This window comes from Neltuma alba, unplaced genomic scaffold, assembly GCF_004799145.2.
Source record: "Neltuma alba isolate B1F8T4 unplaced genomic scaffold, ASM479914v2 tig00013334_pilon, whole genome shotgun sequence".
Classification (NCBI taxonomy): domain Eukaryota; kingdom Viridiplantae; phylum Streptophyta; class Magnoliopsida; order Fabales; family Fabaceae; genus Neltuma; species Neltuma alba.
The window spans coordinates 115,619-136,673 of NW_021637608.1; the positions used below are offsets into that span (position 1 = coordinate 115,619).

Genomic DNA, 21,055 nt, shown 5'->3' on the forward strand with positions numbered 1-21,055 from the left:
CGGATTAAGCAACCTCAAACCAAAGCGGATGATATCCACACATGCACGCTCAGGCATTACAATATCCATTTATTGATCCAAAAATCACGATTCCAATTATATGATTGCATGCACACTCGTTTTTTCTGAAATTGCTCAAATCCGAAAAGAAACATATTGCAGGAATCAGGGCCCATTTCAAATGGCTTATAATATGGTTTTTCAATCATAATTAACAAAATACGAAATAAGTATGTGATGAGAGTTTTATCTTGATTTAAGTAAAATGTACTCATGCGTATTTAAATAAATCAATCTAAATAAGGCCTTACTTGAATCGATAAAAAAATATAAATAATGTATTTTAAATAATTACTGAATAATTAGAACTTTGTATTTGTTCAAGCTAAAAACCGTGGGTGATCGATCAGTTTGGATCAGCCATTTCACCTGGGCATTGCCATTCATACCCTGTCTGTCTACTCGGTCGAACCAACATTTTGCTGGCTTTATATATACCTTCACATCTTTTTAATTGTAGCAGAGCGTGGTCTGTTTAATCAGTTGGAATTATGCCTTTACATCTTTGATTAATAACAAAGCAGTCTGTTACAGCCCCGTCGTCGTGGCATAACTGGCTCTTTTGGTTCCCCCCAACAAAATTTGTCACATTGAAGTTTTAAAATATGATTTATTGTTTGCATAATGAAAAATAGCATAAAAAAGTAATCATTGTAAAATTAGATTTGGGGTCATGCATTAAAAACGAGTTTTGTTCTCCGCACGTGCGTGAAAGCGACTCTGTTGATGCTGATGGGACCTGGTAGGGTCGCAATAATTGCATGCCAGACGTTCCTTGTTAACAATCGAGCTCTGTTTCACTGCGCTAAAGCCTAAGAATGCAGTCGAGAAGGGGCCCCGCCCCGGAAAATATTATCACGACGGTACTAAGAAAGCCGTGGATTGGACCACAACGTCTGGGACGCCAATCAGCGTTAGCCACCTCTTCATCACTGCTATCACCTCATCCCTTCGTGATTTAAATATCTAATTTATTTATTAAATGAGATGATAAGTGATACTAACGTTTTTGGCCTCACTAAATATTACTAATTTATTTAATAATTTTTTGATCCAACTAAATAAATTAATTAAATAGATTTTATATAAATTCAAGAGGAATAGTTTTAAGCCTAAAATAAGTTGAGAAGAGTAAGCGCCGCGGGCTGGCTTGATTTGTTTGTGATTGAGTTCGACTATAAGTTTAATTCCGCCTTCTCCCCTCGCGAGGATTCACATCTTCCCAACCATCTGGTGAATTATTGACGCCTCACCAAGCAGCTTCAAGATACTCTCTGTCCCAACTATTAATATCTTTAGTTACTGCTTTTTTTTTTTAAAACCAAATGATTTTATTATGCTAAAACAGCTGGAAGACGTTTCATTCATAATTAAGTTATAAACATTATCACCTGTTTTAACCAAGCTCCATACATCGCGCTTACTCGTTAATTTCTCTAAAAGTTAATAATGCCCATGTGCCTATATGCATCTAGAGATAGATGTCCCATTATCAAACGCAAGCGTGAGAGTGACAGACGTAATTAGATGCTATTTTCAGACTTAAAAAAGAAAGAAAAAAAAAAAGAGTTTAGAATCGTGTGGCGTTATTTTCTATAAATGATGGTTCACAAGACCTTGCGGAACATCACACGCGACCAAACGAGTACTGGGTACTCTTCCAGTCTTCCTCCATACATCCATCAGCGTTATCATCACAAGGAAATATCCGAGTCTTCCATAGCTAGGTGATGCTGAGGCCTCTGGCGATCACGCAGCCACGCTGTGGCCATGGCCATCTGGTGTTTCGGAAGCCACGGATAAGTCTGCAGAGCGGCAAAAGTCCTCTGTTCCAGCTGGGACGCTCGATCCGAAGCCAAAAGAAACACACGAGGGCTAGGGTTAGGTGCAGCAGCAGTGGCGCCGACCTCAAAGCGGCGACCGCAGTGGGGGAAGCTGGAAGAGAAAACACGGCGAATAAATCGACCAGGGTTAAAGTCACCCTAACAGTTCTGCGAACTGTTGGAGGTTATTTCTCAGAACTTGGTATCGAGCGAGGGATCGATGATATCAAGGAGCTGCTCGGTCAATCTCTGCAAGTGGAGCTCCTTAGCGCCCAGCTCGAACACAGTTAAGTGCGAACTACAAACAGCAAATTAAAAACTCCTTTTATAAATAATTCATACATGAATATTTTTATATATAAATAATTTATATCTTCAGCACGGGAGGAGCAGTGCTTAATATGGAGGGAGACCTGGACCATATATTTTTTTAAAAAAAATTCAAATATGCTGAGGCTTTGATCGTAGTGAGATCTTGCAGGGACCAGTCCCGACTTTGCAGTAGCTAGCTAGAATCCTACGCAACTAAACTCGGCTTTATAAACCCGCCCTAGGGAGACTCGATCCATTCCTATTATAACTAGGTTGAAAGTGAGTTCAAAGCTTTTGGGGAGAATTACAGCGAGTGTTCCTTTTAATTAAGTTTGTGATACTTAGGGGGTGATTTGAAAACTGTAAAAGTGGTTTTCAAAACTATTTTTTTGCAAATTGAATTAAACTCATTTATATATTTACTTCGTATATCGTAAAATCACTTTTAAAATTATAATTTTGTTTTTATCTAAACACTCCTTTAAATAAACATGAATCAGTAATACTAAATTGTTTTGTGAAAAAAAGAATTATGGTTTTGCCTTCAACATGCTATATGGCCTGGTGAATTTTTCTTCAAAAAGAAGAATTGGAAAACTATATTTAATGACCATTTCTTTTACATAATTTATCATTTACAGGTAATTAATTTTCCTCGAACTAACCTTGTAATTAACTAGTTTAAAAGCTCAAATTCATTACAAAGTACAAATAAATTTAATTTATTTTTTCTGAACGAATAAAAACATGTCATTTACATTTCATTCCAGCAGTTTAATTAACATTTAGATCTTTTTTGGGAAAGAAAAAACGAGACAGTTTTATCGTTATCGTTTAAAATAAAATCATAACTCGTACTCTGCAAGAATTAAACGATTGTTGCAGCAGGCATGTACAAGTTCTTTTTTTTTTTTTTTGGAGCTGACTTTACAAGTTCTTGCTACAAGGATATTATCGCCTACAAAATTAACATGGTCAAGCCTTTGAAATACGTAGTTCATAATTTGAAGGTTATTCCTCGTAAACTTTATTATTCTATTACATCTGTTGCTTAAGATGTGTTTGGGTAACTCTCAAAATCATAGTTTAGGAGGCAAAACCATGGTTTAGAAGGTAAAACCATGGTTTTGGTGAGATGTCATCCAAACAGTATTAATTTTGGATCAATAATCTGAAACCATGGTTTGGGCTAAAACCATGGTTTTGGAATGGTTTCAGGAGAAGTGAATTCATTCTGGCTCAAATTGGAGAAATGATTGTGCCTGTCAGAGTAGATCTCGACAATAATATGACTTTAACATTTCTCAACTATTTTTTTATAAACATATTTAACCTTATATCTTATAAACATATATACATATTAATTATTTATTAATTATATTATATTATGTATTATTAATTATGTTGGTAAAAAATATATTATTAACAATTTTATTTCTTTAAAATTAAAATATATCATTAAATTTATCTTTTATATAATTATTATATTAATTTTTTTTTTAGTAATTTGTATATATAAAAAGTACTTCTGATAATAATTATCCAAACACTCTCACTTCTCAGAATCATTTTTTTACAAAATTTATTCTTCACAGAATCTATTCTTCCCAAAATTTATTTTAAATCATGGTTTGATTTCATCCAAATACACCCTTAATACTACTTCCGGTCTTTAATATAAAATTTTGTTTGATTTTTATTTTGATTATAAATATAAAATTCTAATCCACTTTATTTTTAACATTTGTGCATTTTTTTAAGGTAATACTTCTAATAATAGTAGTTTTAACTAACACACTTGATTAGTAAGGATATTTTAAGAAAGATAATATCTGTTTATTTTAAATAACTAACTTAACTTATTTCTTTAATCTTTTCAAATTAGTTAACTAGTTCTTATAATTAGGATTGGAGGTAGTATACTAGTTAGTTTGATTTTTAATTTGGTTTTAAACGAAAGGCTCTAATTTACTTTGTCTTTATATTTAAGATTTTTTGAAAGTTATCTTTGTAATAGCTTCAAGTATTAAGAGTTTTATCAAATAGTAGTTTTATACATTATTAGCAAAAAAGATCCTGGTTCCACGTAAGATAAGTTGAATAGCAGAGGGGATTTTGCAATCTGGGCGTGGGATTAATTTAAGGTTCAGAAAATTGGGTACCTTAGAAGAAGTTTTTTTGTTTTTTGTTTTAAAAAGCGAGCTATAGTGGATGCTTTAATTTTCTTCTGGACTAGTGGTCCGGCCGGCAGTGCGTATTAATGGAGGCGAGCATGAAAAGGGCCGAGTGCCCACCATGACTAGAATGGAGAAAGCCGAAATCGAAAAGGACGAACAAAGAATCGCAAGTCTCGCGTAAAGCAATGAAGAGGGAGACAGGACATTTCATGAGTTATTGCACATGAAAGTCGCTGTCAGTCCTTGCCACGTTTTATTTATTTTGAGTTATGGAAAGCAGAATTGAAATGAGTGAATTATTAACGATGAGAATTTGGTTGTGCATGGTGGAAATGAATTGAAAAGAGACGGGATTGGAGAAGGAGACGATAAAAGGGTTCGTGCACAGAAGTGGGGAAGAGGATCAAGAGGTGGAGTACGAGGCGGAATTACAAGTGGGGAGCGAGTTCGGAGAGATAGGGGCGGTGTTGGTGGAGAATGAGCACCACAAGGAAGTGTTCGTCAAGGACATTGTCCTGCACGGCTTCGAGGGCGGCCCCCTTCGCTTTTCCTGCAACTCATGGGTCCACTCCAAGCACGACGACCCCGTCAAGAGGGTCTTCTTCCCCAACAAGGTATATCACTATTATTCACTGCGAGTTTGCGGCTACAATTATTATTATTAATGCGGTGCTCATTAATAATGTGGTTTACGTTGGGGAGCAGTCGTACTTGCCGTCGGAGACGCCGGAGGGCATCAAGAGGATCAGGGAAGAGGAATTGAAGATACTGAGGGGCAACGGCACCGGAGAAAGGAAGAGCTATGAGAGGGTTTACGATTACGACGTGTACAACGACCTCGGAGATCCCGACAGCAGCGACAACCTTAAGAGGCCCGTTCTCGGCGGCCACCAGCATCCCTATCCCAGGCGTTGTCGAACCGGCCGTCCCCGTTGTCGAAAAGGTTAATTCCCCCCTTTCACTTCCACTTTTATTGAAGCACAACTAAAAATAGGATGAAATCAGTTTCGGTGCTTTTCATTTTAACGGTATTTTAAACTCATCAGATCTGAATCATTTATATCTGATTTGAATGTTTCAGATTTAAAATTTTTAATTAATTATTTTAAATAAAAAATATTTTTTTGACAGAAAAAATAGTTGATAAATTATCTTTATTTTAGATTTCATCTATAGTAAAATAATTATTTTGAATAAATAAAAATGAAAAAAATAAATCCTAACTTTTAAAATCAGATATAAACAATTTAAATTTGATGAGGTTAAAGTAGCATTGAATCTGGTTTCAAAATAGAAGAGGGTCCTCGAATGGGCCCGCTTGCTTGTAATTACTAGAATTTAATATGAGTCGGGCGATGAACAGATCCATTATCAGAGCAAAGAAGTAGCAGCGTGTATGTGCCCAGAGACGAAGCCTTCTCGGAAGTGAAGCAGCTAACGTTTTCTACGAAGACAGTGTATTCGGTATTGCATGCCCTGGTCCCCGCGCTCCAGACCACCATGGTCGACAGTACTCTTGGCTTTCCTTTGTTCTCATCCATTGATGATCTTTTCAACGAGGGAATCAACTTGCCTCCTCTTAAAAACAAAGGCTTTCTCAGTACCCTTCTGCCTCGCCTTGTCAAGTTCATCAATGACGCCGAACAAGACATTCTGCGTTTTGAGACGCCCCCTACTATGGACAGTAATAACATATCTCTCATTTTCCCCTCATCACTCCTTTTTAAAACTACTTGACTCATTATTTTTGACATACCTACAATGGCAGGAGACAGGTTCTTTTGGTTTAGGGACGAGGAATTCGCAAGGCAAACTCTCGCGGGTCTCAACCCATGCAGCATCCAATTGGTTACGGTACGTATATATATGCGCACTTCCTCAGCCATATATCGCTCAATGATATATACATCTTTCCAAATAGCTGGCTATATCTAAAACCCTCCCGGCGCCCGCAGGAGTGGCCATTGAAAAGTGCATTAGACCCCAAGATCTATGGCCCACAAGAATCAGCAATAACCACGGAAATCATCGAGAGAGAAATAAAAGGTTTTGCAACCGTTGAAGAGGTGAAAACTCATTTAACCAAATACACACACACACACACACATGTAAAGAAAATGAAGCATGGAGTAGGATGCGTAAATAATGAAGTTGTAAAACTTGTCAGGCCATAAAACAAAAGAAGCTGTTCATTCTAGACTACCATGATCTGCTTCTACCATATGTGGAGAAGGTTAGGCAGCTTGAAGGGACCACTCTGTATGGCTCAAGGACATTGTTCTTCCTAACCCCAGACAACACACTAAGGCCTCTGGCCATCGAGCTGACTCGGCCACCTATGGAGGGCAAGCCGCACTGGAGACAAGTTTTCACCCCCGCCTGGCACTCAACCGGCATTTGGCTTTGGAGGCTTGCCAAAGCCCACGTCCTTGCCCATGACTCCGGCTACCACCAACTCGTCAGTCACTGGTGCGTGACAACTTACTCAGTTACTCTAACTTAAATTGCGGCCTTGTCATTCTATTCAATTCCAAATCTTCCAACATTAATTAATTTAATTGTGTTTTCTTCAGGCTACGCACCCATTGCTGTACGGAACCATATATCATTGCAACAAACCGGCAGCTCAGTGCTATGCACCCGATCTATAAGCTTCTGCATCCCCACTTCAGATACACGATGGAGATAAACGCCCTTGCTCGTGAGGGACTCATAAACGCAGATGGAGTCATAGAGAGCAACTTCGTTCCTGGAAAATACTCCATCGAACTTAGCTCCGTCGCGTACGACAAGCTGTGGCAATTCAATTTACAAGCCCTGCCCGCCGATCTCATCAACAGGGGATTGGCGGTGGAGGACCCCAGTGCTCCCCACGGGTTAAAGCTGACCATCGAGGACTACCCTTATGCCACAGACGGCCTCGTTCTTTGGGACGCCCTCAAGCAGTGGGTCACCGACTATGTCAACCGTTCCTACCCAGACCCGAGTTTGGTGGAGTCGGACTCAGAGCTCCAGGCTTGGTGGGAAGAGATCCGAACCAAAGGCCATGCGGATAAAAAGGACGAGCCTTGGTGGCCGGTTCTTAAAACGCCAAAGGACCTCGTGGAGATCGTCACCACTATTGTTTGGATAGCGTCGGGCCACCACGCGGCGGTTAATTTCGGGCAGTACGCGTATGCCGGGTATTTCCCGAACCGGCCCACCACTGCTAGAACTAATGTGCCCACGGAGGACCCGTCCGACGCGGAATGGGAACTTTTCATGAACAAACCAGAACTTGCACTATTGAGGTGCTTTCCTTCGCAAGTTCAGGCGACGACGGTGATGTCGGTGCTGGACATCCTGTCGAGTCACTCACCAGACGAGGAGTATCTGGGGAGTCATATGGAGCCGGCGTGGGAGGAGGATCCGATAGTGAAGGGTGCATTCGAGCAGTTCCAAGGGCGGCTGAAAGAGCTTGAAGGGTTGATCGATTTGAGGAACGCGGATCCAAATCTGAGGAACCGAAACGGCGCTGGAATTGTGCCTTATGAGCTTTTGAAGCCGTTTTCTGAAGAACCAGGAGTTACTGGAAAGGGAGTTCCCTACAGTATCTCCATTTGACGTTGCCGCAGACTGTTCGGGTTCATGAGTTCTGACGTCACTTTTGTAGCGGAATGCTTCCATCATAAGATCTGACTCGCTGATGACAGTTTAATTATGATGCAACTGCATACGCATTTGAAGAAATTGCCTTTTCTTGCCCTTTTCGCAATGGAATTGCCCAATCATGGACCCCCCGCGTTGAAATTTTTCTCAGTGAAATGAATAATTTTAAACTTTTCTTGAGGCTTGCAATTGTTTATTAAATTTGGGTCAATTACTCTATGTTTTTCTATAGTTTTTTGAAAAATTAAAACCAAATCATGGAGACATGAAGCATAGTTAATCATGCATCCCCCGGCTAAACATATATGGAGGAGACGTTGGACTTTTCAAGGGGAAGAAAAAAAGCATTTGGTTCTTAAAAAAACATAACCTTTACTCGTCCTTTCCTCACAGTTAAAGAAAGGACTTCTGGGCATAGGTCTTATGAATTCTATTTCCTAGTTGCTTTTGTCTTTCGAACAAATATATATTTTAAAAATATTTATATCTTCATAAGAAATATAAAATAAACCAATTAACTTATATAGTACTCCTCCGATTCTTAATATAGGATCTAATTGTTAAGTTGATCATGGTCATAAATATAAGACATATTTCTCATATGTATCAATTTTTCTTAAATTATCTCTATGGATGCCCCTCGACTATATCAAGTAAAAAAGAGGGGGATATTAAAAAAAGTGATTATAGTGTTTTAGGAAAAACATGTTATATTTTTTATAATTAACTAACTTATTTATTTTTTTAATCTAATCAAATTAGTTAAATAAGTTTATAAGGACAGAAAGAGTATTAATTTTTTTAAAATATAACTTCTCTAGAAATGGTGATGGAACCCAATAAAGTTTGGCAAAAAAGGAAGAAAAAAAAACCAAATAAAGTCATGACAATTCCAAACAAGTTAGCACCTTGTGGTCCTATATAATACCAAGCTTTTGTCCCCTTTGTTACGAGTTCCACCTTTTTATAAATATAGCGAGCATATGAGCTAGGTTAAAAAATTTACACTTTTCAGATAAAAGTATATAAATAAAAATTACCTTACAATGATAGCATCGCCGGATCATATATACAAAAAAAAAAAAGATAGTTAGAGTGCCATAAATATTTATTTTGTAACTATTTGGAATCATAATATTATTTTTCAAAAGAAAAATTTTAATTATAATTTACAGAAGATAAAATAAGTATATGAAAAAAAAATATTTCAATTTATGTAAACAAGTACTTTTAGATGTGAGAATGCAATCTTGAGCAAACACTTTAAGTATTTATTTGTTGCATTCACAGTGCTTGTTTACAATGAGTTATCAATAAATTTTTAATAATATAAATACGTGAGGAGAGTTTTATCTCAATTTATATAGACATACTTATAAGTGTTTATAAATTCAGTTTCAAATAAATCCATAATAAATTAGCAACAAATGTCTTGATCATTTGCAATTCATGCCTTCATGGGGAGTTTGGCACCTTTACAATTACTTAGAAAAAAATATTTTTATGTAATTTGGGGTAAAATTCGTTTACTTTATTTTAAATAAAAACACCCTTTTGGTAGCAAATTAACGAAGCAGTGGGTGGCTAACCCAAGAGAGGAACCTCGCGGGACCAAGGGTCTGTCTAAGTAACATTCCAAATCATGGTTTGAAAACCCAAACCATGGTTTGAATAAAAAGCTGCCAAACAGAGAGTAAAATTAACAAACCACGGTTTCAGATAAAAAACTAATAGTTTTGGATTTAAAACCATGTTTCAGAAAAAAAGTGAATCCATTATGTTTTTAGAGGGTGTTTGGCAACCTCCAAATCATAGTTTCAGAAGCACTTTTTTGTAAAACAAGACAAATTCCTCTACATATTTACTTTGTAAACCGTAAAAGCACTTCTGAAATCATGGTTTGGTTTTTATTCAAACACCCTCTAGTTCAAATTGGAAAGTATGATTATGCATGTCAGAGTAGATCTCAACGACAATATAACTTTAACACCCATCAATTATTTTTTTATAAACATATTTAATCTTATATTTTATAAATATATATACATATATTAATTATTTGTTAATTATATTATCTTATATGTCATTAATTATGTTGGTAAAAAATATGTTATTAACAATTTTATTCCTTCAAATTAAAATATATTATAAAATTTATCTTTTATTTAATTATCATATCAATTTATGTTTTCTTAGTAATTAGCACATATAAAAAATACTTCTGACGACACCCGTTTAAATACTTTTACTTTATCAGAATCACTTTTTCACAAAATCTATTCTCTTAAAAATATATTTTCCAGAAACTATTCTTCAAATTATAATTTGGTTTTATCCCAACATCCCCCGAAGCACCGGTCAAAATCTGAACAGCCAGATTCGGGAGGATTCGCGGTTCAATCCGCCACTCGACCGTCTTGTGACTACACTGCTTTTTTCAGGCGTGATTACACTCCTTTGGTCTGCCTTTTCCCATAACATCCTACCCTGTTATCATCTTTCATCTTTCCCTTCGTACTGTTCTCTCACATGCCATTCACACCGCCTCACATGAAGAACCACTCATCATGTTTGAGTTTGAATTTGATCACCCCACCTCTGCCCCTACCTCAGTGTTGTACGATGGATCCAGACCATTGCGTCCATCGTACCCTCCGTTTCATTAATGACAAATTGAAAAGGATAAAAAAAGGCAACTGGAAAAATGGGTGATGTTTGGCCACAAAAGAAAAATGGGTGAAGTCGTTCTAAAATGAATACGAACAAAACGAGTGTAATTCACAGAATATCAGAAAGTAATTCGGGTTTAATTTGGGAAAAATTTCAATTAAGAACCAGAGTAGATAATTCATTTCAAACAGCTCTAAAATATTATGAAATATAACTACAGGACTAAAAGAGCAAACTAAAATTAATTTTTTTAAAAAAAAGACATTTTTACCTCTCAAAACTCTGTGATCTTGAAGCTCTTCCTCTCTTTTTTCTGGAAATATTCAATAGCTCCAGTTCTTCTCTTTCTCACTCTCTGAAAAAGTTACAATAGAAGAAATAGAGAAAGATTTGCAATATTATATACAAAAATTTTTGAATGAAAAGACAATGAAAGATGTCGCGTAGAGAGAGAGAGATCATGACGATAGCAACAGTTCTTGTTACCAAAACAGCACTGACGGCAAAGGCATTACATACTAGAATAGTAGTGATGGCAAAGGCTCTCCTTACTAGAATGATGATAACAGTAAATGATCTCTCTCAACACAACAGCAAATTTTTTAGAGTGAGAGAGAGAAGAACTGGAGCTATCGAATGATTCCAGATAGAAGGGGAAGAGTTTCAAGGTCACAGAGTTTTGGGGGTAAAAATGTTTTTTCTTTTCCTAAATTAATGTTAGTTTACTCATTTGATCGTACAGTGACATTTCAGAATGTTTTGGGGGTTGTTTGAAATAAATCGTCTACTGTGCTCCTTAATTAAAACTTTCTTTTAATTTGGGCTTTCTCCACGTGATAAACGATGAAACCAATGACCAAAAGACCCATGAAAAAAACAGGCGTGGCTGTGAGCTGCGTGAATAAAAACTGTACCGGAAAAAGAAAAATCAACGACCCTTGAGGGATCGGTCTGGATAAGACTTCTGTGGTGGCAAATTTTGTGGCAGTATTTCATTAACACAACCACTCTAGTTCTGTCCGGATATTGGCACAGAAAATGACTCACGGGTCGAACTCCTTCAATGCTTTTGTGAAGCGGGAATTCCCTTAAATTTTCATGTTCTCATGGAATATGGATTGATTAAAAAACAAGTGCACCTGTGTCCGCACTCGTTGTTTAATTCGGCAAATTTTTACTTGCATTTCTTTAGTTAAATTACACGGCAGAATACTCCTGCCTGAATAATCATTTTTTTTTGTCAACATTCTGCCTCTCTGGTATATATTGCGTATTTTGAAGTTTTCCATATATTGTCAGTCATCAAATAAATTACTTATTCAGGAATTTATCTGATTCGTACCAACTGAAACATGATTAAAAAATAAAAAAAATACAAAATAAAAATGTGTGGTTCAATCATTTTCATGAATTTATTATGTATTTTAAATGACATAACTGTTCGGTAATTGACCTTTTTTTATAAAAAAACAAAAGAGAAAATCCTTGAAGTATATCTGTATAAATACATCATAAAAAGAATGATTATATTTATATATGCCGTAAAAATCTTTAGCCCCACTTTTCTTATAAACTCTATAAAAATGTTGGGATGAATTTCACATGCATTTTATATTGTGCGTGTGTGTGTGTCTATAAATAAAGAAGCATGTCTAATTAGACACGAATGAAAACTCGCGGAATCTTAGAAAACTTATGGATTTTATCCAAAAAGAGGAGCTGAAAAGAAAACAGAACTAATCAGAGAGCTGGAGTCATTCTCATTCATCAAAATTATATGCCCACACAAAATGCTAAAACAGCACACAACGACGACGACGAATTAGCTGTTCAGTGTTTGTCAATCTTATCAAGTAGCTTCCGCGGAGCAAAACTTCCATCCCTCGTAAGCACCGTGATGTTAGGCATTCACGTATTTCGCCCTATCCTTCCAGCTCAATTAACACGGTTATTAATCTTAATTTAAAATGAAAATTCTCTCATAATGCGTATAAAGTACATGAATTAACACTATAAGTCCGTGCATAAAAGCAGCGGCCATATATTCAAGCCAAGATAAACCCAAAATTAAGTCGACCGCGTATATATATTTACGCTATTTTCGGTTAATATGAAAATTTATTTGATTTTTATTTTATTTCTAAATATAATATTCGAATTTAATTTTTTTTCATATTTATTTTTTTAAAAGATAGTGCTTATAGTAATGATAGTTCTAACTAATAGATTCAATTAATAAGGATATTTTAAAAAATAATAATACATATTTATTATAAATAATTAATTTAATTAATTTTTTTAATCTATTTAAATTACTTAAATAGCTAGGGAGGTGGTATATTATACAAGGAGACACGACACAAAAAAGAGCGTATGTCTGAAAAGCTAAATTACTGATATTATCATCACTCGCCGGTTCTAGCTTGTTCTATCTTCATTGGCACTGCCATAATGAACTGGTGAAGTGAAACCGAAATAATTGCATGCTCCTGTGCTCGCAAGTAGCGACGCTAGAAATTGGTCGCGTCGTCCTCTAGTCGGATATTAACAGAGCAGCTTCTGAGGCTTAGCTTCCGGTTTAATTATTACGCTCCGTAAAGCAGAGAAGAATGATGATAAAGCCGCGACTACTGTACCAATCGCACTGTGCCAACCGGAGGCTTTGCTTTCTGGAGAGAACTGTGGCCTACGGCGGCGACACCCTGTCGCTGCCGATATTGTCTGAGAGGTCCGTCCGGAGGCAACTTCGGACCCAAAAGGGGAAGGGCAAGCGTCTCGCCTTTGTTCCTCGCAATGCTCAAGTGAGCTCTCCTGTAGTTACAGAGGCTAACGACTCTGAGGAGAGCTTCCAGATTAAGGCCGTAGTAAAGGTCAAACTGGCCAAGGCTGGTTTTCTGTCCAGCCTGAGCTTGGATAGACGAATCGATGACATCATCGACTTGCTGGGAAAATCTCTCCTCTTGGAACTTGTCAGCTCCCAACTTGATTCTGGTACGTCTTTATTCTTCCTTTCTCGGATGTTATAAAATATTTGTGATCTGTCGCTTAATTTGCTTTTTGAATTATATTGAGTCTGTTGATCTGTTCTTTCATATGTCGCCGACTGTGCATGCTTTCACACGAGATTTTTAGAGAAATTTAAAATACTAGCCATTGGCAAAGCGAGAAAGCAGGTTTAGTGAAACACATGGGGTTTTCCTAAGAGCAGTATTTCTATTTCATTTCATTTTTTTTTTTGGGGTGAGTTACGAAGACAATCCTGCTTTTTTATTGTTCTTGAGTCTTTACTCTGAGAGTAGATCAGGAAAAGTATGGTGGGAGGAGAAATCGTGTGGCAGTCTTGTGCCGATATTCTCCTACGTCTGCAAAGTTGAATTCTTTATATCTTGTATTACTTGGGTTATGTCTTTAAGATATGATCAAAGGAAAGAAAAGAATGAAGTACTCAATGAAAATTTGTCGTGTTTACATGAACGGGGTTCTTTGGGTTATATCAATCTAAAAAGATACGAGTATTCAGGGGTCCGATAATAGTTAAGGGATTATAAATGGAATTTGAAAAATAGAAGGGGACTCTGGGGTAATGCAGGTCTTGTTTGATTTTGTTTTTAGCTTTTGTGTCGTTAGAATAAGTTTTAAAAAAAGTTTTTTTAAAAACAAGTTTCAGTGAGGGGAAAAAATTTAAAAACTTGTTTGGAGGATTGTTTTGGAAAAAATCATATCTGATAAGACTATGACTAGAGAGTGAAGCTCCAATGAGTTCGAGTTCAAGATACGAGAGCTTTACAAGATGAGAATAAGGAAGCATATAAAAGTTGTCCTTTTTTTTTTGGGTGACAAAAAGCATCGCCCTATTTTCTTTTTCATAAAACACTCCGTCAAAAACTAATTACCAAAAGTTTTTATTAAAAACAAAAAAATATTTGGAAATAAAAAATAAACAAGGCCGTAGATCTTAGCTTAGGGCCTTGAAATTGGGCCTGAAATTCACTTCATATATGGTAATTTAAACCGGTCAATTGTGTAAGACTTACGTGGGTGACGAATGTGAAAAGAGACGGAGAGTGGGCTCATGGCAACTGACAAGGAGTGACGGAAAAAGGTTGAAGTTGATGTGGTCCCATAAAAACTTATGGCGACGACAGCTAGCATGTGCACTCATCATCACCACCTGGCAGCTCTCATGTATGGTCATAGTTAATTAGACAAAAGACAATATCATAAATGGGACTCCCCTGTGCTCTTGAAATAGGCCGGGGGCTTCACCAGTCCAAAAGAATAAGACGTACGAATGAGAGCTTCATATTTTGAATGGAATGCGAAAAGGAGTTGTGTGTGTGTTGGATATGATTTATGAGTAGTCACATTCTTTTACAGATTTTATGATACATATATATATATATATATATATATGGATATGGATTGATGACGATAATGCATAATTTTTGGGTATCTGCATAATATTCTTCGCGGCCATGGCAAAGACGAGTTAATTAATTAGAAAAAAAAAGAAACTAATTGGTGGTAACATGGTGTTTCAGAAACGGGAGAGGAGAAAGGGACGATACAGGCATACGCACACAAAGGGAAACGGCGAGAGGAATGGGTGGAGTATGTGGCTGATTTTCAAGTGCCAAGAGACTTTGGGGAGATTGGTGCAGTCCTGGTGGAGAATGAGCATCACCAGGAGATGTACCTCGACACTATTCTCCTCCACGGCTTCCCTCCAGGCCCCCTTCCTATTCACTGTGCTTCCTGGGTTCACTCCAAGTTTCACAATCCCACTAAAAGAGTCTTCTTCACCAACCAGGTTACTTCCCGCTCATCTCTATTTTCTTCATTTCTTAGACAAATTATATATTTTTTCCCAGAGAAAAACAATAAAAATTGGAAGCAAGAGAGAGAGACAAACATATAGGGTGGAAGCCCGTGGTAAAATAATTGCTCCGAGATTCCCTTGGAGCGTGGGTTGGAGAACTGTACTTTGTAAAATGACATTTTGGCAGCAGTCGGGTACGATGAAAAAGATGTGGTCCTTCACTTTTGATTAAACGGAAAGCTGCACAGTACATATCCTCTCGTGATGTGGTCCTTGGTTTTTGTCTTGACTTTGAAAATATCTGATGTGCCATGATTGGGTTTCCGCTGCAGAGCTACATACCGGCGGAGACCCCCGGCGGGCTGAGAAGGGTACAGAGAAGAGGAGCTGAGGAACCTGAGAGGCAATGGGGAAGGAGAAAGGAAGAGCTTCGAAAGAATATACGATTTCGATGTATACAATGATATCGGAGATCCTGATAAGCGGCTCGATCTCCAGAGGCCTCCCCTTGGCGGTCCTGACCGTCCTTATCCCCGACGGTGCCGGACTGGCCGTCCTCCTACTGACGCAGGTTGCCCTTTTCTCCTCTTCCGTCCATTTCAGATGTTCCTGCTTCCTTCCATAATTATAGTACTTTTTAAAGTATTTGGACGTGTGATTTCGACGGTCCAGATTTAATTTTATTTTTATTTTTTAAAAAATGATTATTTTAATATGTATAAGGTAAAAAATAAAGATAATCTCTTAACTATCATTATTTAAAAATATTTTTTTTATTTTAAAATAATTGTTTTAAAATATTAAATCTGGACTGTCCAGATTAGATCTGGACGACTCAGATAACTCATCAAGTGATGAGCACTGGATGAGGACCTGATGCTCATCACCTGATGAGCATTGTGTACGGACATGCCTGCCTGGGGTCTGTTTGGAACAGGCAGCTTTCAAGATTTTTTTTTCTTTTCGCAATCACCATTTTTTTTTGGAAATGATTTTGTAAAAAATTTTGTTCCAATTTAGGTAAAAATATTAGTTCTGGTCACATAACAAAAATTGAAAAAAAAAACTAATCGAAAGCATAGGTGCGTGCTATATTGATGGCCTGATGGGTTAAAAAAGTCCCCATTTCTGTTTTGTCGAGTAGTTGTTGGATAAGAAAGATTTGAATTGTATGTAGTTATTTACAATATAATATCATACATTTTTTAAAATCCTATCCCCCAAGCGAAAAAAAAAACCATCACCTAAATAAGGGAGTGAGAAAATAATTTTCAATACAAATTATTAAAATGAGTAGTTTAAAAAATTCATCACATATTTTATACCTAATTTTTTTAATCTCTGCAAATTAATTATCAAGTTTTTGTATTAAAAATAGGAGAGGATATTTTAGTTGAGAGGTGCATAAATTTATGATTTTTTATCTAATAGCATAAAAAATTAGTAATTTATATGACCATCATGCTTTGTCCATAAAAATTGAGACATCATTTCATTATTGAAACAAGTGGATCTCATACATACGAATATGGCACATATAGGTAATTTATGATATGAATGGATGAATTTGGGAATGCAGATCCATTGTCTGAGAAGAGGGTGAGAAGATTTTACGTTCCCAGAGATGAATGCTTCTCGGAGGTGAAGCAGCTGACATTCTCAACCAAGACGTTACACTCGGTGTTGCTAATCCTGCTTCCAACTCTGGGGAAAGTGATCAAAGACAAGGATCTGCCTTTCTCATACTTCCATGATATTGATTCCCTTTTCAGCATTGGACTTGACTTGCCTCATTCAGAAAATCTTGAGCAAGAAAAAGGATTCCTCTCCGCCATTATGCCCAGGCTCGTCAAGCCCATGAACGACGACGACGACTCTCCGTCTGCTCGTCCTTCAGGCAGTGTTCTTCGCTTTGAGTGCCCCGAGACTATCAACAGTTACATCCTTTTTCTTCGTCTTTTTCAACTCTCTGCTCCTTTTCCTTCTCATTTATCGATCACAGCCTTCATTATCATCTTTCGCCTTGCAGGGGATAGGTTTTTCTGGTTTAGGGATGAAGAATTTGCTAGACAGACTGTTGCTGGTCTCAACCCGTATAGCATCAGATTGGTTACTGTAAGCATCAATCATATTTTCAATATTTAACCAATAACTATTTGTTGCAACTCTAGTTATTAGTACATGCTACACATACTCTTGGATCAGATTTAATAACGGTCTCAATTGGCGTTAATTAATGGTAATATTTGCTCTAAATTATTGTTGTTAGTCCTTTAATATTAAGGTCACCAACAGATCAGGCCCTGTTTTAACTTGTTTGGGTATGCAGGAATGGCCATTGAGAAGTAAACTTGATCCAACTATATATGGTCCCTCAGAATCAGCAATTACTTCAGAAATAATCAACAAAGAAATTGGAGGATTGCTTACTGCAGAACAGGTCTGTCTCTGTGCAAGTGAACCTCTCTTATAACTAACCTGAAACAAACAACCGAAGTACCAATGCATGCAATTATTTGCAGGCCGTAGAGCGAAAAAAATTGTTCATTCTAGACTACCACGATCTATTATTGCCTTACGTGAGCAAAGTGCGAAAACTCAAAGGAACGACACTATATGGATCGCGAACCTTATTCTTCCTAACTCCAGCAGGGACCCTTAGACCTCTAGCAATTGAGCTGACAAGACCACCCATGGATGGAAAGGGTCAGTGGAAGCAAGTCTTTACGCCCGACTGGCACTCAACTAGCGTTTGGCTTTGGAGACTTGCCAAAGCCCATGTTCTTGCTCACGACTCCGGTTATCATCAGCTTGTTAGTCACTGGTTCGTCATTCTATATAACGTTCTCTCAATTTTTTTATTTGTTATAGGATTTAGATGGGAAAGGGGGAAGAAAGGAAACAGATAGATAGAGATCAAAGAGTAATCAGAATAACTAGGCTGTGATACCACTGATAGGAAAATTGTAGAAAGAAAGGTGAAAGAGGGGGAAAGGAAACAAACAGATAGAGAGTAAGAAAATAATTAGAATAATTTCAGTCCTATTGAATTCAAAGACGAATAAGGCATGCCAATGAAATATTACCTAAATCTATACTTACATATCAGACTTCTACTTAGAGGCTACCGTTAATGTATTTTTATTTTATGTGCAGGCTAAGAACTCACTGTGTAACAGAGCCTTATGTCATATCGACCAATCGGCAACTTAGCGAGATGCACCCAATATATAGACTGCTTCATCCTCATTTTCGATACACTTTGGAGATTAACGCTCTGGCTCGTGAGGCTCTTATTAATGCTGATGGCACCATTGAAAGCTCCTTCGCTCCTGGAAAATACTCCTCGGAGCTTAGTTCTGCCGCTTATGATCTTCAGTGGCGTTTTGACATGGAGTCTCTCCCTGCAGACCTCATTAGAAGGTAATTTAGTTACCACAAAACTCTTCGGGTTTTACAAGGTTAGGATCCAGTTTTGATTTTGCTATTTTGAAGGGGAATGGCTGTGGAAGATCCATTTCAACCACATGGGCTGAGGCTGACGATTCAAGACTACCCATTTGCCAATGACGGTCTTCTATTGTGGGATGCTATCAAACAGTGGGTCACTGATTATGTCAACCACTATTACCCAAATCCAAGTCTGGTGGAGACAGATCAAGAGCTCCAAGCATGGTGGACAGAAATTCGAACAGTAGGCCATGCGGACAAAAAGGACGAACCGTGGTGGCCGCGTCTTCAAACCCCAAAAGACCTCATTGAAATCCTCAGCACAATCATATGGGTAACTTCTGGCCACCATGCTGCTGTGAACTTTGGCCAATACGCATATGGGGGTTATTTTCCAAATCGACCAACTATCGCGCGAACTAAAATGCCCACGGAGGACCCTACACCAGAAGAATGGGAAAACTTCATCAAAAAGCCCGAAAGAGAGCTCCTGAAGTGCTTTCCTTCGCAGCTTCAAGCAACGAGAGTAATGGCTGTATTGGATATACTCTCAACCCATTCGCCAGACGAGGAATACATAGGGGAGAAGATGGAGCCATCATGGGGCGAAGATCCGGTGATAAAGGCAGCCTTTGATCGATTCAGAGAGAGACTGAAGAAATTTGAAAAAATTATTGACGAGAGGAACCGAAACAGTAAGTTGAAGAACAGGAATGGAGCAGGCATCGTCCCATACGAGCTGCTCAAGCCTTTCTCCAAGCCAGGGGTTACTGGCATGGGTGTTCCTTGCAGCATATCTATCTGATTTGAAAAAAGCAATGTTGTTCATCTCTTAACCTGCACGAGCCACAATGCATCACGCGTAACATATCGTGAACTTGAATCGGGGAAAAGGAAAATAAAAGATGGAGGTAGTAGCTAATGTTTGTTGAGGATGCTCTTGAATTAGAGTGAAAATAGTTTTGGGTATTCTTAATCCAACTCGCAACCCGCATCCCATTGGGAGCTGCCCTGCGCTGCAACGTCCATCACCTTCCCTTTCCCTGGGTATATTAGTTGCATGCAATAAGTATCGCAGAGGCTGATAATGGCAGTCTATAAAGGGATTTTCAAGTCATGAACATCGTTGTCATTTGATATTGATCCGGAGTTGACATGGCTTTTCAACTTGCATTAGGCGAAAATTGGCGTGGGAGCTGATACAGGGAGATCTGGGGCCATGGATCCTGTGCTAGGGCCCTTTTTCGGCCCTTTCAGCTCATTTTCATAAAGGTCATTCCAGAACGCGCAGTATGGCACATATTCATTCGAAAGTTGCCAAGTGATGAGACATATACCCACGCCCATATTTTGGAACAACATCCTTTAACGTCACTCTTTCGTCCCTACTAAATATCAAAAGACGCAAAAGAAATACTCCTCCGGTCCTTATTATAAGACCCAATTTGATCTTTTATTTGGTCCTAATTATAAGACCCAATTCATTTTCTCTCTTATATTTATGTATTTTTTTCCAAGATAATCCTTCTAATAATGATAGTTTTAGCCAATATACTTAATTAGTAAGGATATTTTAGGAATAACAACACTTATTTATTATAAATAACCAACTTAACTTACTTTCTTAATCTCCTCAAATAAGTCAATTGGGTCTTATAATTAGGACCGGAGGAGTATGTAATTATTTGAAGCGTACAACAATTAGAAGAACAAGTGACTGTTGGATCAATGACGTTATCGATATTTATTCTTTATTTAATAAATGCAAACCGTAAATAAATGCCAATTCTGAGCAAATACTTGAATCAATTGGGAGTCACTGCGATCTGAGCTCGGTGCCAATTGTGTTGTCAGTTCTCTCCACTTCAGTTTTCTTCTCAGTTCTTACTGAAACGTCGAAGTTTTTTTTTTTTATTTAAATAAATTTGTTAATTATTTTTTTAATCTCAACATATTTTTTTTAAAAAATAAAGATATAAAGTACGAGATCTAAATAATCTACGTCTATCCTCAACAATTCAAGTTATACAGGCAAGGAGGGGGGAAAGTCAGAAGCACTTCACTGCTTTTTTCTTTATAATATAATATAATATAAA

The 21,055-nt window shown here is 37.4% G+C and overlaps 1 protein-coding gene and 1 pseudogene across 1 annotated transcript; both read left to right on the plus strand.

Moving 5' to 3' along the window:
* The first annotated feature begins 1,043 nt into the window (after positions 1–1,043).
* On the plus strand, positions 1,044–8,195 carry LOC114736401 (linoleate 13S-lipoxygenase 2-1, chloroplastic). Its single transcript, XM_028924208.1, has 9 exons — positions 1,044–1,054; positions 1,784–2,169; positions 4,718–4,986; positions 5,078–5,315; positions 5,736–6,056; positions 6,141–6,226; positions 6,328–6,438; positions 6,540–6,841; positions 6,946–8,195. Exons 2-9 carry the CDS (start codon positions 1,791–1,793, stop codon positions 7,973–7,975), a joined length of 2,736 nt encoding a protein of 911 aa, XP_028780041.1. The 5' UTR covers positions 1,044–1,054; positions 1,784–1,790; the 3' UTR covers positions 7,976–8,195.
* Positions 8,196–13,073: 4,878 nt separating this feature from the next.
* LOC114736400 (linoleate 13S-lipoxygenase 2-1, chloroplastic-like) lies at positions 13,074–20,143 on the plus strand (annotated as a pseudogene).
* Positions 20,144–21,055: the final 912 nt, after the last annotated feature.

Coding starts and splice junctions, on each gene's coding strand:
- LOC114736401 (XM_028924208.1), top strand. CDS start 1,791: ATGCTGAGGCCTCTGGCGATCACGCAGCCACGCTGTGGCCATGGCCAT. Junction 2,170..4,717: donor TAGCGCCCAGCTCGAACACA/GTTAAGTGCGAA, acceptor TGAATTGAAAAG/AGACGGGATTGGAGAAGGAG. Junction 6,842..6,945: donor CACCAACTCGTCAGTCACTG/GTGCGTGACAAC, acceptor TGTTTTCTTCAG/GCTACGCACCCATTGCTGTA.